Below are 12,662 nucleotides of genomic sequence, written 5' to 3' on the forward strand. Positions count from 1 at the left end.
TCGGAGTGCCGGATCCTTTATCACTTTTTGCAACCATTTACCTATTTGACGGACAGCCACCGCCAGGAACCGTGCACCCTCTCACATACGCTGGAGACTCCAACCAACATACAAAGAGGTGAGCTGATTTCCCCTGTTTACCCTAATGCATCTCTATAGCAGCATCTCTTCAAGAGATGTATTGAAGACCCCAATTTTGGCCTTCAAAAGCACTGGAGAATGAAGAGGGGTCAGAAGAACCGTGACATGACTGCAAGCGGGTCCTAGATGGGGCTGTAGGACCAGCACAAAGCCAATATGTGCCAGCCTGCAGCAGGGGCAGAGAAAAGTGGAATCCTTAAAGGGAAAAAAATTGGATATATTAAATGACTAATTTCAGGTTAGATTATAGGAGAAGCAATTCTACTTGAACAAACCTAAATTGGGTTTTTATATCAGATGGATAAGGGAGGAGGTTATTTACAAAATGCTGTGACAACTAGCAAATTGTTACAGAAAACTGAGTAATGTAATGTAAGTAATGGTGAAAAAAAAAATAAGTATAATAAAAACAGGGAACTTAAATCCTACCAAGACGACAACAGATATGCAACACTGTAAATGGGGTCGTTAACAAAAGCAGAAACATGGGGCAAATATAAAGCATTATAGTGCAGCAAGAAATAAACATACAATTCACCTACAGAAACCACACATTCTATCTAAAGATGCAGGCTCCGTATTACATGACCAAACAGTAAAGAAATCAGTGCTCCTGCTTTTTTTTACCAATGCATAATGGGTTTAATGGCATTTATATGCAAGGACAACAAAATACCAGACAAGACAGATCTGAGTGCAAAACAAAATCATGTTTATAAAGTAAGATGTATCCCTTTGACCTTAGAGGGGGGGTCTCCAAATTATTCCAACCTCTGGCGGTGAAGGGGTTAAGAAAAAAAAAAAAATACATTTTATTGTTACAATTTTTACATAGTATATTTAATAAAAACTGGACATTGTTTCTTAAAATATTCTCACATGTTTTATTAGCTCTGAATTTATAAACGTTAAAATTTTTAAAGTCACAAGGATGCCCTAGGCCACATTTACTGCAAATAAAAGGGGTGTGTGGTTAGCACTTTGTGTTATGTTACTTTGTCCAATGCAACCAAGTGACAAAAGGTCATATTGAAAGGTAACTAATGAATATAGGCAGGGGAAGGGGGGGGGGGAAGTAATGAAGTAGCAACCTTAAAGACAACTGACTTTGACATAATGCAACGCATTTATTCAGAATAAAGAACCCAGAAAAATAAATGGTGGGTAACCACTTGAGATGGTCAACACTGCAACAGCTAAGCATTTAAAGTTCATAAAAAGTGGCTGGTATTCATTAAATGACTTCTACATATGCAGTGATTCCCATCATTTAATGTGACAAAAAGTAAGCTACAATCATATGTTCTGATTAGTGACATGTACTACCATTTCTAACAATGTCCCCAACAGCCACATAATAGGACTTTAAGTATAAAGTACTTTGTGCTGCTACATAACATGTCACATCTCCAAAAAAGGAGCAGACTACCTAAACAGTAATCCTTTGTCTGATGCTTTACAGTTCAATATATACAGTACCTGAGAAGCTGTAAATGCAGATAATCAAGCTGAAGATTTGTCCAAGTTAAATTTTATTGTGTTTGCGGTAGCCAAATCGTTTTCCCATGAGGTCTAAAATAGTAGCTAACAAAGTTTTGAATGAGTCCATAATCAGACTATGACAAAAGCTGACACCACCTATGCTCCAAAGGAAAGCAAAAATACAGCTGACAAGAGTGGATAACCCCATAGGAGGAGATACATTTTCCATAATCTCAGTCATCTATATGTGCATTTGTTTTAGATAGTAATAGGGGGCGGCCATACATTCAAATCTAAACTAGACGCAAAGACATTTCGACCTTGCTCAAAGAGTGTTGTTTCAGTGCAATTTTAAGCCAAAATTAGAAGTTGATTCTTAACGGAGCAGGAAAAAAAAAGTTGATTGGATATTTTAAATTAAAAAGGACTTAAATTAGTTAAACAAAAACCACAATATGTGAACAAGGCCTTGTTGCCAGAGCAAGTCTAGACTGGGCAAGTGTTCAGTCTTCACAAGGCATTTAAATTTTTCTTCAAATTTCTTGTCTATACGGAAGAGTATTTACTATGAAACATATACTGAGGCACTTCAGGAGTTTCGTACAGACTGCAGTTGATATGTAACTTTATGTAAAATACAATGCTCTATAGAAACTGTGGAAAAACCCACAAGCAAAGAGGAATGTAGTCATTTACTAGCGAAATTGGGAGGGAGGGGGGGAATCCTGCACATATACCCATCAAATGGACTATTTCACATCCAGCAGTAACACTTCCAAAAGGGCCCTTTGTTAAAAAGTTTGAATAAGACTGTAAGTGGCCACATTGGGAGACAAAGCAATAAAGTGCATTGAGAATTATTTCATTTAAAAGCAGTTTTAAAAACATAGCAGCAAGAGACGAGAAAGTATGCAGTTAGAGGCCGATGAACCAGTGCAATACATTTTTTTCAAAGAACATATACCAGCAAGACTTTAACCCCTTCATAGCCAGGTGTCTGGGAACAAATAGTTGAAGACCTCCTTACAGGCAAGGTACATATTGGTACCAGGCTACACTACATATTGAACTGTGAAACCTTGGACAGAAAAGTCAGTATTTTTGTTATCTGGGAATTTAGGTGGACAGTCTTGAAAATGCAAGATGCTGGATAACTGGCCAAATGATGGCATGAGAAATCCCACAGCAAGGCTATGATCCCACAAACTTTATTTAGAGGCCAAAACCGGCAGTTATTTGTACAACAACCGCCATAAAAGCAGTTTTACCCTAAACTGCCGAAAAAGGACCCTGTGGGAACATAGCCTAAAGATGTAATTTACTCCAAGCCTAAAGATGTAATTTACTCCAACCCATTCACTTTGGACTATCAAACTAGGACACTACAGGAGGATGGAAATAGAAGGAAAAAAAAAAAGTACATTTGGATTTCCTATATGTTCAGCCAAGTCCTGTAAAGACAGAAAAAAAAATATATATATATATAAAAAAGCCTGACTTAACTATCCAAAAACTATATTTGATCAGGACTGATTAAGCCAGAAACCAATTAGTAGATACTTAAAAAAAAAAAAGAAAAAAAAAAAAAGTCAGTAACTTATCTTTGGTTACAACTTTAGACTGTCAATATTTTGTCCTCCTAGCCAGTGGGTGTTCATAAGCCAAACATGGGGAAGTTTGTTTAGCGGAGTTGAGGAAACTGTCTGGGTTTGGCTACTGCTCCAAACCTGAATGCTCAGCATTTGATTCACAGCATTTGGAGAAGTTGGATGCCGCCCTAGGGCTGCCAGGAAAAAAGGTTTTCTACATCTCCCTAGGTAGGCATCTAACTTCTCAATATGCTGGAAATGAAATGCTAGGTGTTCAGAGAAGTTCCCGAACCTGGGCAGTTTCCTCAAGTCTGCTCAATACTAATGGGGAACCAAGATGGATGGGACTTCTCTAAAAGGAATTTGTTTACCAATAAGCATTTAGAGGGGACACTGGAAATGGTCTAAAAGCAAGATTGTGCTTTAAGGAAAGCTAGGGTAGCTTTTATAGAGGAAGGTAAAATAGGTGTAGGTAGTTTTTCCCCGGGACCTTATTACACAGTTGGGTGTCCTTATTAAACTATTCATTGAAAAAAAAAACTGAATGCAATAAAAGGGGAAATAGCCTGGTATCTAGCTGTTGTCAATGGTATTTCTTACAAAACAAAGAAAATTTGGGCAGAAAGAAAATAAAAAGATTAAGCTTGTTTAAAAAGTAACAAAAATACAGTTGGGGAGGAGGACAGATTCTGTACCAACCCCAATGCCAAATATTGCCTCCCTGCAATAAAATACAGAACCACGGCTTTGACAGAAGGGAAGGAGCCGTGAAAAAGCAGCTTTAGGTTGGCCATACTTCACTCCTACAGACTTTTACAGCTGTACAGGTCCATGAGAACAACTGCCAAGCCTCAGCCAGCACTACCTCCTGCTTGGCAAGTGTACCCCATTAATGAGAGGCAGAAGTGGAGGGTGGAGTTCCAGCTGCGTTAACAGTGAGAAGTGGTCAGAAGGTATGTGGGGGTGAGGGCAGCCAGTGATGTTGTTTTCTGCCATCCACTGAGGATCTAAAGGCCCCAGGACGCCAAGAACATCCATGTGTGTCTTGGAGTAGAAGATGTAGTCAATGACACCCTACAAAGACAAAAGAAAAGTTTACAATTAATAACCATTAACCCTTTGTGGACCAGGCCCAAAATGACCCAGTGGACCGCGCAAATTTTGATCTTAGTGTTTCCATTTTTCCCTCCTCCCCTTCTAAGAGCTCCAGCACTTTCAGTTTTTTTATCTACAGGCCATGTAAGGGCTTATTTGTTACAGGAATAGTTGTACTTTGTAATGGCGTCATTCATTTTACCATAACATGTATGATGGAATCCCAAATATATTATTTATGAAGATATAAATTGGTGAAATCGCAAAAAAGAATGCAATATGGTAACGTTTGGGGGGTTCCTGTGTCTACGTAATGCACTATATGGTAACAGCGACATGATATTATTACTCTATAGGTCAGTCTGAACACAACCATATGCAGGTTACACAGATTCTCTAATGTTACATATTTTTTTTACATGAAATCCTTTTTTTTGGCAATTAATTATAAATAAAATGGGACTATTGTGACGCTTATAACGTTTTTATTTTTTCACCTACGGGGCTGTATGGGGTGTCATTTTTTCCGCCATGATCTCTAGTTTTTATTAATACCATATTTGTGAAGATCGGACGTTTTGATCACTTTTTATCACTTTTTATTAATTTTTTTATATATATAATGTAACATAAAATCGGTAATCCGCGCACTTTTTTCCCTCTTTTCGTGTACGCCGTTTACCATTCGCAATGACGCTTGTTATATTTTAATAGATCGGACAATTACGCACGCTATGGTATATTATATGTTTATCTATTTATTTATTTTTATATGTTTTATTTATATAATGGGAAAGGGGGGAGATTTCAACTTTTATTGGGGGAGGGGTTTTGGGGTTGTGTGTTAGTGTTTTTAACTTTTTTTTTTTTTTTTTTTACACATTTGAAGTCCCTTTGGGGGACTTGTACATACATTAGTCTGATTTCTACACTGATGAATGCTATGCCATAGGCATAGCATTGATCAGTGTTATCGGCGATCTGCTCATTGAGCCTGCCTGTGCAGGCTTAGAGTAGCAGATCGCCGACCGGACCGCATGGAGGCAGGTGAGAGACCTCCGGCAGTCCGTTTTACCGATCGGGACCCCCGCAGTCACACTGCGGGGGTCCCGATCGGTAAGTGACAGGGGACTCCCCCTGTCACTTACACTTAATCGCCGCGATCGCGGCGTTTAAGGGGTTAATGACACGCGGCAGCGCGATCGCTGCAGCGTGTCATTACCGGTAAGGTCCCGGCTGCTCACTGCAGCCGGCCCCCACCTGCTATGAAGCGCGCTCCGCTCCAGAGCACGCTTCATAGCGGGAGAAACACCCAGGGCGTACAGTTACGCCCTAGGTCGTCTGGGGACAGACTTCCATGGCGTAACTATACGCCCTGGGTCGTCTAGGGGTTAATACCAACCAACCAAATAATTTGTTTGAAATCCTGATTATTGCAAGTGGGCCATTGTCAGGGGCTGTTTATTCTAAACAGGTGTTTCTCAATTCCAGTCCTATTAGCCCACCAACAGGTCATGTTTTGATGTTACCCCAGACAAACACCTGTGATTAAAAAAAAAAAAAAAACACCACATGACCTGTTGGTGGGCTATGAGGAATGGAGAAGCACTGTTCTAAACCTTACCTTACCAAATCAGGCATAGGCGTAACTAGTGTGAGCTTCCTCCTTTAACCATGTTAGTTAACAGCTAAACAATGCATTTATTAAATTTTCTTATCTTACAAAATAAAAAATAAAAATAAAAAAATTACAACCAAGGTGTCATTATCGCACCTTTTAAACCAAGGATTCTTCAAAACCAACCCACCCGCCTCACCCCCCACGCACCCCAGAGAGGAGGGACCTAATTCAAACCAGAATTCCAATTTCCCCAAATCTTATGTTTCTTTATTAACTTACCAGAACAAGTTTTAGCTTTATATTAAATAATGCACTTTACCACATCGGTTCAAACGCTACTTTGACATTTACTCATTGCTTCAGTGGTGATAGCCCGCTTAGTCAGCCACTGTTGGAAAAGTGTGCCGTAGCCAGTGATTGGCTGAGCAGGCTGTTACTGCCAAGATGAGGCCTGAAATTAGCAGCCAGAGCACTGAGCAGAGGGTTTTGTTACAGGCACAGCCCCAGAGAAACGTGTTAGGCAAATATAGGAAGCCATTTTCACTGCAATATCTATGCATACTGATGCTGCACTGGATAAAGCAATTTGTAGGGGCCCAGATTTGCCAATAAATGTCAATTTTTTTTAATTCTTAAAATTATTAGATACACTAAGCTTAGTACTTACTTTGAAGTCAAAGGTGTAATTGGTGTAAGGCATTAAGTTGTTTTCATAGGCGCTCCTCAGTTGGAAGCCATGTGTAATTCTTCCATCCGGGGTCCCATTCTTCCCATTGCAGCTGAAGTTTGAGAGACACTCGTTGTATCGAAGCTCCTTAAAGTCCTTATGATTGTCAGCTACCCCTCCATTGGTCAGATATTCCACTACACCTAAAATGAGAGGAAAAAAAGAAAAATTTGTGGTGATGTTTTCCAGCAGTACTAAATACCATCTTGCACATTTTCAATAGGAAAGCATGGGGTTTATATCATGCAGACCCTCAGGAAAGAAAGTAAATGAGAAAATAAAGGGGTACTCTAGAGGGAAAAAAGTTTTTAAATAAACTGATCAGAAACTCTTCTAGTACTTAGCTGCTGTATGTCCTACAGGAAGTGGATTTTTCTATCCAGTCCCATTAAGCTTCCTGCTGCCACTTCTGTTCATGACAGGAACTGTCCAGAGGAGGAGACAATTTCCGACATGGACAAAGGTGGCAGCAGGGAGCACTGTTACTGGAAAGAATACAACAATTACAGCAGCTGATAAGTACTGGAAGACTAGATTTTTTTTTTTTTTTTTTTTTTTTTACAGATTACAAATTACAAAATCTATGTAACTTGCCAGTTGATTTCTTAAAATAAAAGTGCCCCTTTGAAAGATAACCCAACCTTTGTTGGCCAAGATTCTTTAGTAGAGCGCATAGAAGAGTTTTACCTGAATCTGGCAATGAGTTTAGATCAGCACACAATACAAAGGGGATAGAGTTTGGATCAGGTGCAGGGCTGCCAGGTCTGCTTGCTGCCTTCTCTATAATGCTTTTAAGTTCCGAGACAAACATCATAGTTTGGATAAGCTTGACATCAGAATATTCTGGGTCCCAATGCATGTGGGCATTAGCTACCATGAGAAGCTGTTTATCTGCTGGATGATGAACCTTCATGCCTAAGTGTTTAGAAAAAAAATGCAATGTTAAGTTGAAACTAGACAAAGTGGCCTAATATACCATTATACCATCTTATAACTTTCATCGCATTGCTAAGCAAATCTGTAAACAAACTTTTAGACAGTTAAAACAATTGCACATAAATCAGGAAAGGGCAGGAAATATTATAAAGGTCACTAAAAATTGTTATATAGTTATGACATTGACTGCAATTTTCATCATGTCTGGTCAACTAACGCTTTGGCTGTCCAGGAATTATGGGAATTGTATTTTTGCAAAAGCAGGAAGGCCACGTATTCACTATCCCTGGGTTACGGTGCAACTACACAGATTTATCCGAGAGATATTCCTGACCAAAGCCAGGAATAGACTAAACAGAACAGGTCATAAAAGACTGAAAGACTGAGATTTCTCCTCTTCTCCAACCCATTTCTGGTTTTGACTTCAATAATCTGTCAGATAAAATGTGTGTAAACACACCATTAGAAGCGCACAGCCGGATTACTTACCTCCCCCAGGGAGATCTTTGTGGACTTCTAGCAAGACAGACACACCAATATTATCCTTTGTCATAACTCTGTTCAGCATAGCTTCTGACCCCTCTGAGTTAGCCATAGCTACCTGGTTGAATTCCACAGTATGTTTTGCTACCAGAGAAAATCTTTAAAAAAAATTTTAATGTTACAGGCAGTATAATAATGAAGAAATAAGATTGTGTAAAGGACAGTCTCCGTATTTATGCAGGGTTAAAACAAGTATTATAGTTTTCCCACCACACTCCAAACATGCTTATATGCTAATTTTATTTATATGCTGATTGAAAATGGTTAAAAAAACTACATTTATGCAGTACATAAAAAATTATACACCCAGGCCTTCCACAGAACTCAAATATCCGTTAGTTTATGCAAGTTACTAAAAGCAGTGCATAGCTCATTGAGGGCCTTCAGTGACTATATGAAGCGGTTTTAAACAAAGTGTTATATGTTGACAAGTACTGCGCTATTTTACCCACTGTATGGAAAATATGGATGGGACTGATATTTCTCAGTACAAAGCACCAAAACACCTTTAGATCCTGTAGTCTGTACTCACTCTATTACAGTGTGGGACATACTGCAAATAGCAGGCATAGCTTACTTTTCATTTCTGAAAAATATTGCACAACCATCCACGTGCTTCTTCTCTTGTTCTGACATTATTTTGGCACGTGACTTTGGAGAGAAAAAACCATCATATCCACGTTCTTTTAATGCTGGCAGGAAAAGGGCGAAGTATTGCTCGGTTTCAACTTCCTGAAAACAAGTAAAATAATCTGTAAATAAGCATACGACTTTATGATCCAGTATAATGCAACAATCAGATTCCATCTCATTTTTAGACTGTCAGCAGATTTGCACAGTGTAATAGATCCACAATCTCAAGATATAACCAACACCAGCACAATTAGGGACCTAGGCACCAAATGAGCAACACCTGTTAGCAATTACTTTTTGTAGCTTCTATTTTGTGGGTGTCGTAACAAGTCATACCATGCAAAAATCTTAAAGGGCGTCGTCACGATGCTTCCCACCCTGCATGGAGGTTTTGCCAGACATTTGAGTAACTCTAGATACGACCACGTCAGATCAGTTACTTACACATGCCCCATTCTGATCCAATAGGGCTCGTGAATGCAACATGGCAGAAATGTCGGAGGAGCATGTGAACTCCAATCGGGTAGGGAATCAGCAAAAAAGCCTTTTGACTAAAATGACTTAAAGGGGTTATCCAGCGCTACAAAAACATGGCCACTTTCCCCCTACTGTTGTCTCCAGTTTGGGTGGGGTTTTGAAACTCTGTTCCATTGAAGTAAATAGAGCTTAATTGCAAACTGCACCTGAACTGGAGACAACAGTAGGGGGAAAAGTGGCCATGTTTTTGCAGTGCTGGATAACCCCTTTAACATTTCCTTCATAGTTAGAGAGTGTGGAGAAACTTTCGTAATGTCTTCATTGACTGGCAGCAGAAAAGGGCAACTCAGCTGTGCAGCGGCTAAACAGTTACTGATACAGGCTGCTTCACCTACTGTAATGTCTATTTTAAAGATAAGGGGAGGCTCCGTACGCAGCACTACCCACAAAAAGTTACATTTAGCTTGCAAGTGAAATCTGTGGAAAATGTTAAGGTTTTCTATGTGACTCAGGTCTGGAGAAAGTACAGGCTACTCCATATGAAGTCTTCCAGTGTCCAGTAGCTGTTTCATAATTAGTCCCCCATGAGCCGTAGCATTGTCAGGTCTGTGGGGTTCATGTAAGAACACCAGTTAAAGCATAGTTACACATGGCCTTTCCTTTTACCACGCCATCTTCAAGAAAACTCAGAACTAGCACATTACCTTGTAGTCATTGACATGTGAAGTAGATTTTAGTGTAAGCGGGCACTAAATCAGACTTATGGAACTGTGACCTCTTGTGGATGCTCAGAGTATAGCATTTACTTCAACAGACTAGGTCACAAATGGTTAGTTTGAGATTCTTACAATACAAACATTGGGAAAAAATCTAGGCAATGTTGTCTTCAGCTTTCTGTACATTATAAGGGCAACCATCTTGTCAGCAGCCACACTGACCATAGGATACTGTAGTCATAACGTTTTCTAGGTATAAGGATACTGCAGGGAGGGGAAGGTGGTAAGCCGTGTGTTACTTTACAACATTACCCTGCCTGTAATGATAGATGCCTGGTGATAGTTATATAGACAAATACACTCAAAAGGTTCCCCATCCCTGTTTTAAACCAACAATCAGCAGTCATCGAACCTGTAGGCTGAGGGTTGATTTAAAGAGACTCTGTACCCACAATCTGACACCCTCCCCCCACAAACAACTTGTACCTTCGGATAGCCGCTTTTAATCCAAGATCTGTCCTGGGGTCCGTTCGGCAGGTGATGCAGTTATTGTCCTAAAAGACTACTTTTAAACTTGCAGCCCCGTGCCCAATGGGCGTGGTTTAGAATATCTGTGCCCAAACTTTGCACCTCCCCACCCTCTCCATCATCATTAGGAATGCCACTGAAACATTTTCTCCTGTTTGAATATTGCACAGGTGCCTTAAAGATCCAGCCCATGTGCTGGGCAGACGCAGGTGGGGAATAGGAGACAATCTGCCTAGAGCATTCCTAATGATGAAGAGGAGGGGCAGAGGATGTGCCAGCCTAACGCATACACAATCTAGGCCACGCTGGGGTACGGGGCTGCAAGTTTAAAAGTTGTTTAGGACAATAACTGCATCACCTGCCAAATGGACCGCAGGACAGATCTTGGATTAAAAGCAGCTATTCGAATGTACAAGCGGTTTGGGGGGGGGGGGGGGGATACAGTAGCTTTAACATGTTACAGAAATCTGTGTTTAAATCCAGTGTTATAACATTAAAAATCTAGAACAGTAGATGTGATATAAAGCAAGTTTGCAATTTACTTTTTACTTTACTTTTTCTTGTGGAGGAGAGCACTGCACTTCCTGTTTTCTGACTTATGAGAAAAACAGTCAGAAAACAGGAAGTCCTGTGTATCCCAGGTCATCTCTGAGCGCTCACAGAGAAGGCTGATGATGAATGTATCTTTTTACGGCCATCGGACAGCAGTCTTTTAGGATGGAATAATTGAATACAGAATTCTATAACTGTACAAACATCTGTTAAGAAATAACTTCCATTATATGGCCCGATGGCCATCCTGAGGCATGCCCAAGACAGTTTTTTTTTTTAAAGTTAAACTTACCTGAAGGCTGATGATATCCGCGTCACAGCTGACTATCTCTTCCAGGATGCCTTTCTTCCGGTACTCCCAATTTAATGCCCAGGAAGGGCAATAGCCATAAAGCTGCCGAGTAGCATATTTATCACAAAGGACATTGTAGCACATGACTGTGAAGGAAACTAAAACAAAGAAAAAGCTATTAAATGGATACAAATGTCAGTAAACGTAAAGAAATCATTGTTCACAAGGACCAACCATCTTACATAAAAAGTGAGGAGTCTTCAAGACATCAGTACACAAAAAAACAAACAAAAAAAACACACCCTGTCCTTAATACCACTTTAATAGTTACTTAGAAATACAATAAATGTACTTTTTACTTATACATTGAGAGGCACCAGTAAGGCAGTGGCCTCTCTGCCGCCAAGTCGTGTTGGGGACTGCAGGGCTGCCTAAGCCCTGGTCCACCTCCACTGCTGTGATCAAGCACTGCCATTGACAGGGATACTGACAAGGGGAAGAAGAGTATACCTTTATTGTCGCTGTAGCACAAGAGTCAAAAGGCAAAAAAAAAAATCCAATTGAAAAACCCCCTTCATGGCCCACACAAAGGGTATGTCCCCATTAGAGTCACTGCCAAATTTCAAAATCTAAAAAGATGTGATCAAGTTTGCAATTGACATGATTTTTTTTTTAATCAAGGAAAACACAGCACTTCCTGTTTGACTCAGAAAACAGGAAACAGTCAAAGTCCTGCGTATCCCAGGCTATCCGAGCAATCACAGAGAAGTCAGTCATGTTATTGATTGGCATCTTAAGCCGTGACTCTGTAGTGGTGGAATTCCTGTAAGTCTCTTTCAAGCAGTGCAAGTTAGAAAATCTGCCTTCTGGAGACTGGACCTGGATTTCTGGCAAGTTCGGCTTTGTTTTACAGCATAACAAGTTTAACATAGCAAGTTTGCAATATACATTCATTATTTTGTTTCTCATCTACTGTTGATTTAGAAAGTTATTGTGACAGTGACACTTAAAGGAATACGCAAGTGAAATGTCAAGTTCCACCTGTCCCATTGACAAGTCAATTCTTTGGACGATGGATTGAGCTTAAGTATATCATTGAGTCAATGGGACAGGCGGAACTTCTGCCCATATTCTGTAGTGGGAACCCAAACTGTATCGAAACACATTAAGGGTGCGTTCACACCTACAGGATCCGCAGCAGATCTGATGCAGTGTTCAGTTATTTAAATGAAATCTGCTGCGGATACGGCAAGTGTGAACGTACCCTAATGAATCATTCTGCCACCAGAAAATTGTTCTTTTACTGCTAAAATGAAAGTTTTAACCCCTT

At 40.0% G+C, this 12,662-nt stretch overlaps 1 protein-coding gene across 3 annotated transcripts in view; it reads right to left on the reverse strand.

Moving 5' to 3' along the window:
* Positions 1-12,662, reverse strand: part of CNOT6L (CCR4-NOT transcription complex subunit 6 like) — a 48,738-nt gene continuing 36,076 nt past the window's right edge. For all 3 annotated transcript variants that reach the window (XM_069978022.1, XM_069978021.1, XM_069978023.1), the window contains 6 exons: positions 11,333-11,490; positions 8,712-8,866; positions 8,081-8,232; positions 7,343-7,570; positions 6,596-6,798; positions 1-4,286 (listed from right to left, as the gene is read on the reverse strand). In XM_069978022.1, the coding sequence (XP_069834123.1) occupies positions 4,074-4,286; positions 6,596-6,798; positions 7,343-7,570; positions 8,081-8,232; positions 8,712-8,866; positions 11,333-11,490 (1,109 nt within the window). In that variant the 3' untranslated portion in view covers positions 1-4,073. The remainder of the gene's footprint in view (positions 4,287-6,595; positions 6,799-7,342; positions 7,571-8,080; positions 8,233-8,711; positions 8,867-11,332; positions 11,491-12,662) is intronic.

This window comes from Dendropsophus ebraccatus, chromosome 7 (assembly GCF_027789765.1).
Source record: "Dendropsophus ebraccatus isolate aDenEbr1 chromosome 7, aDenEbr1.pat, whole genome shotgun sequence".
Taxonomy (NCBI): Eukaryota; Metazoa; Chordata; class Amphibia; order Anura; family Hylidae; genus Dendropsophus; species Dendropsophus ebraccatus.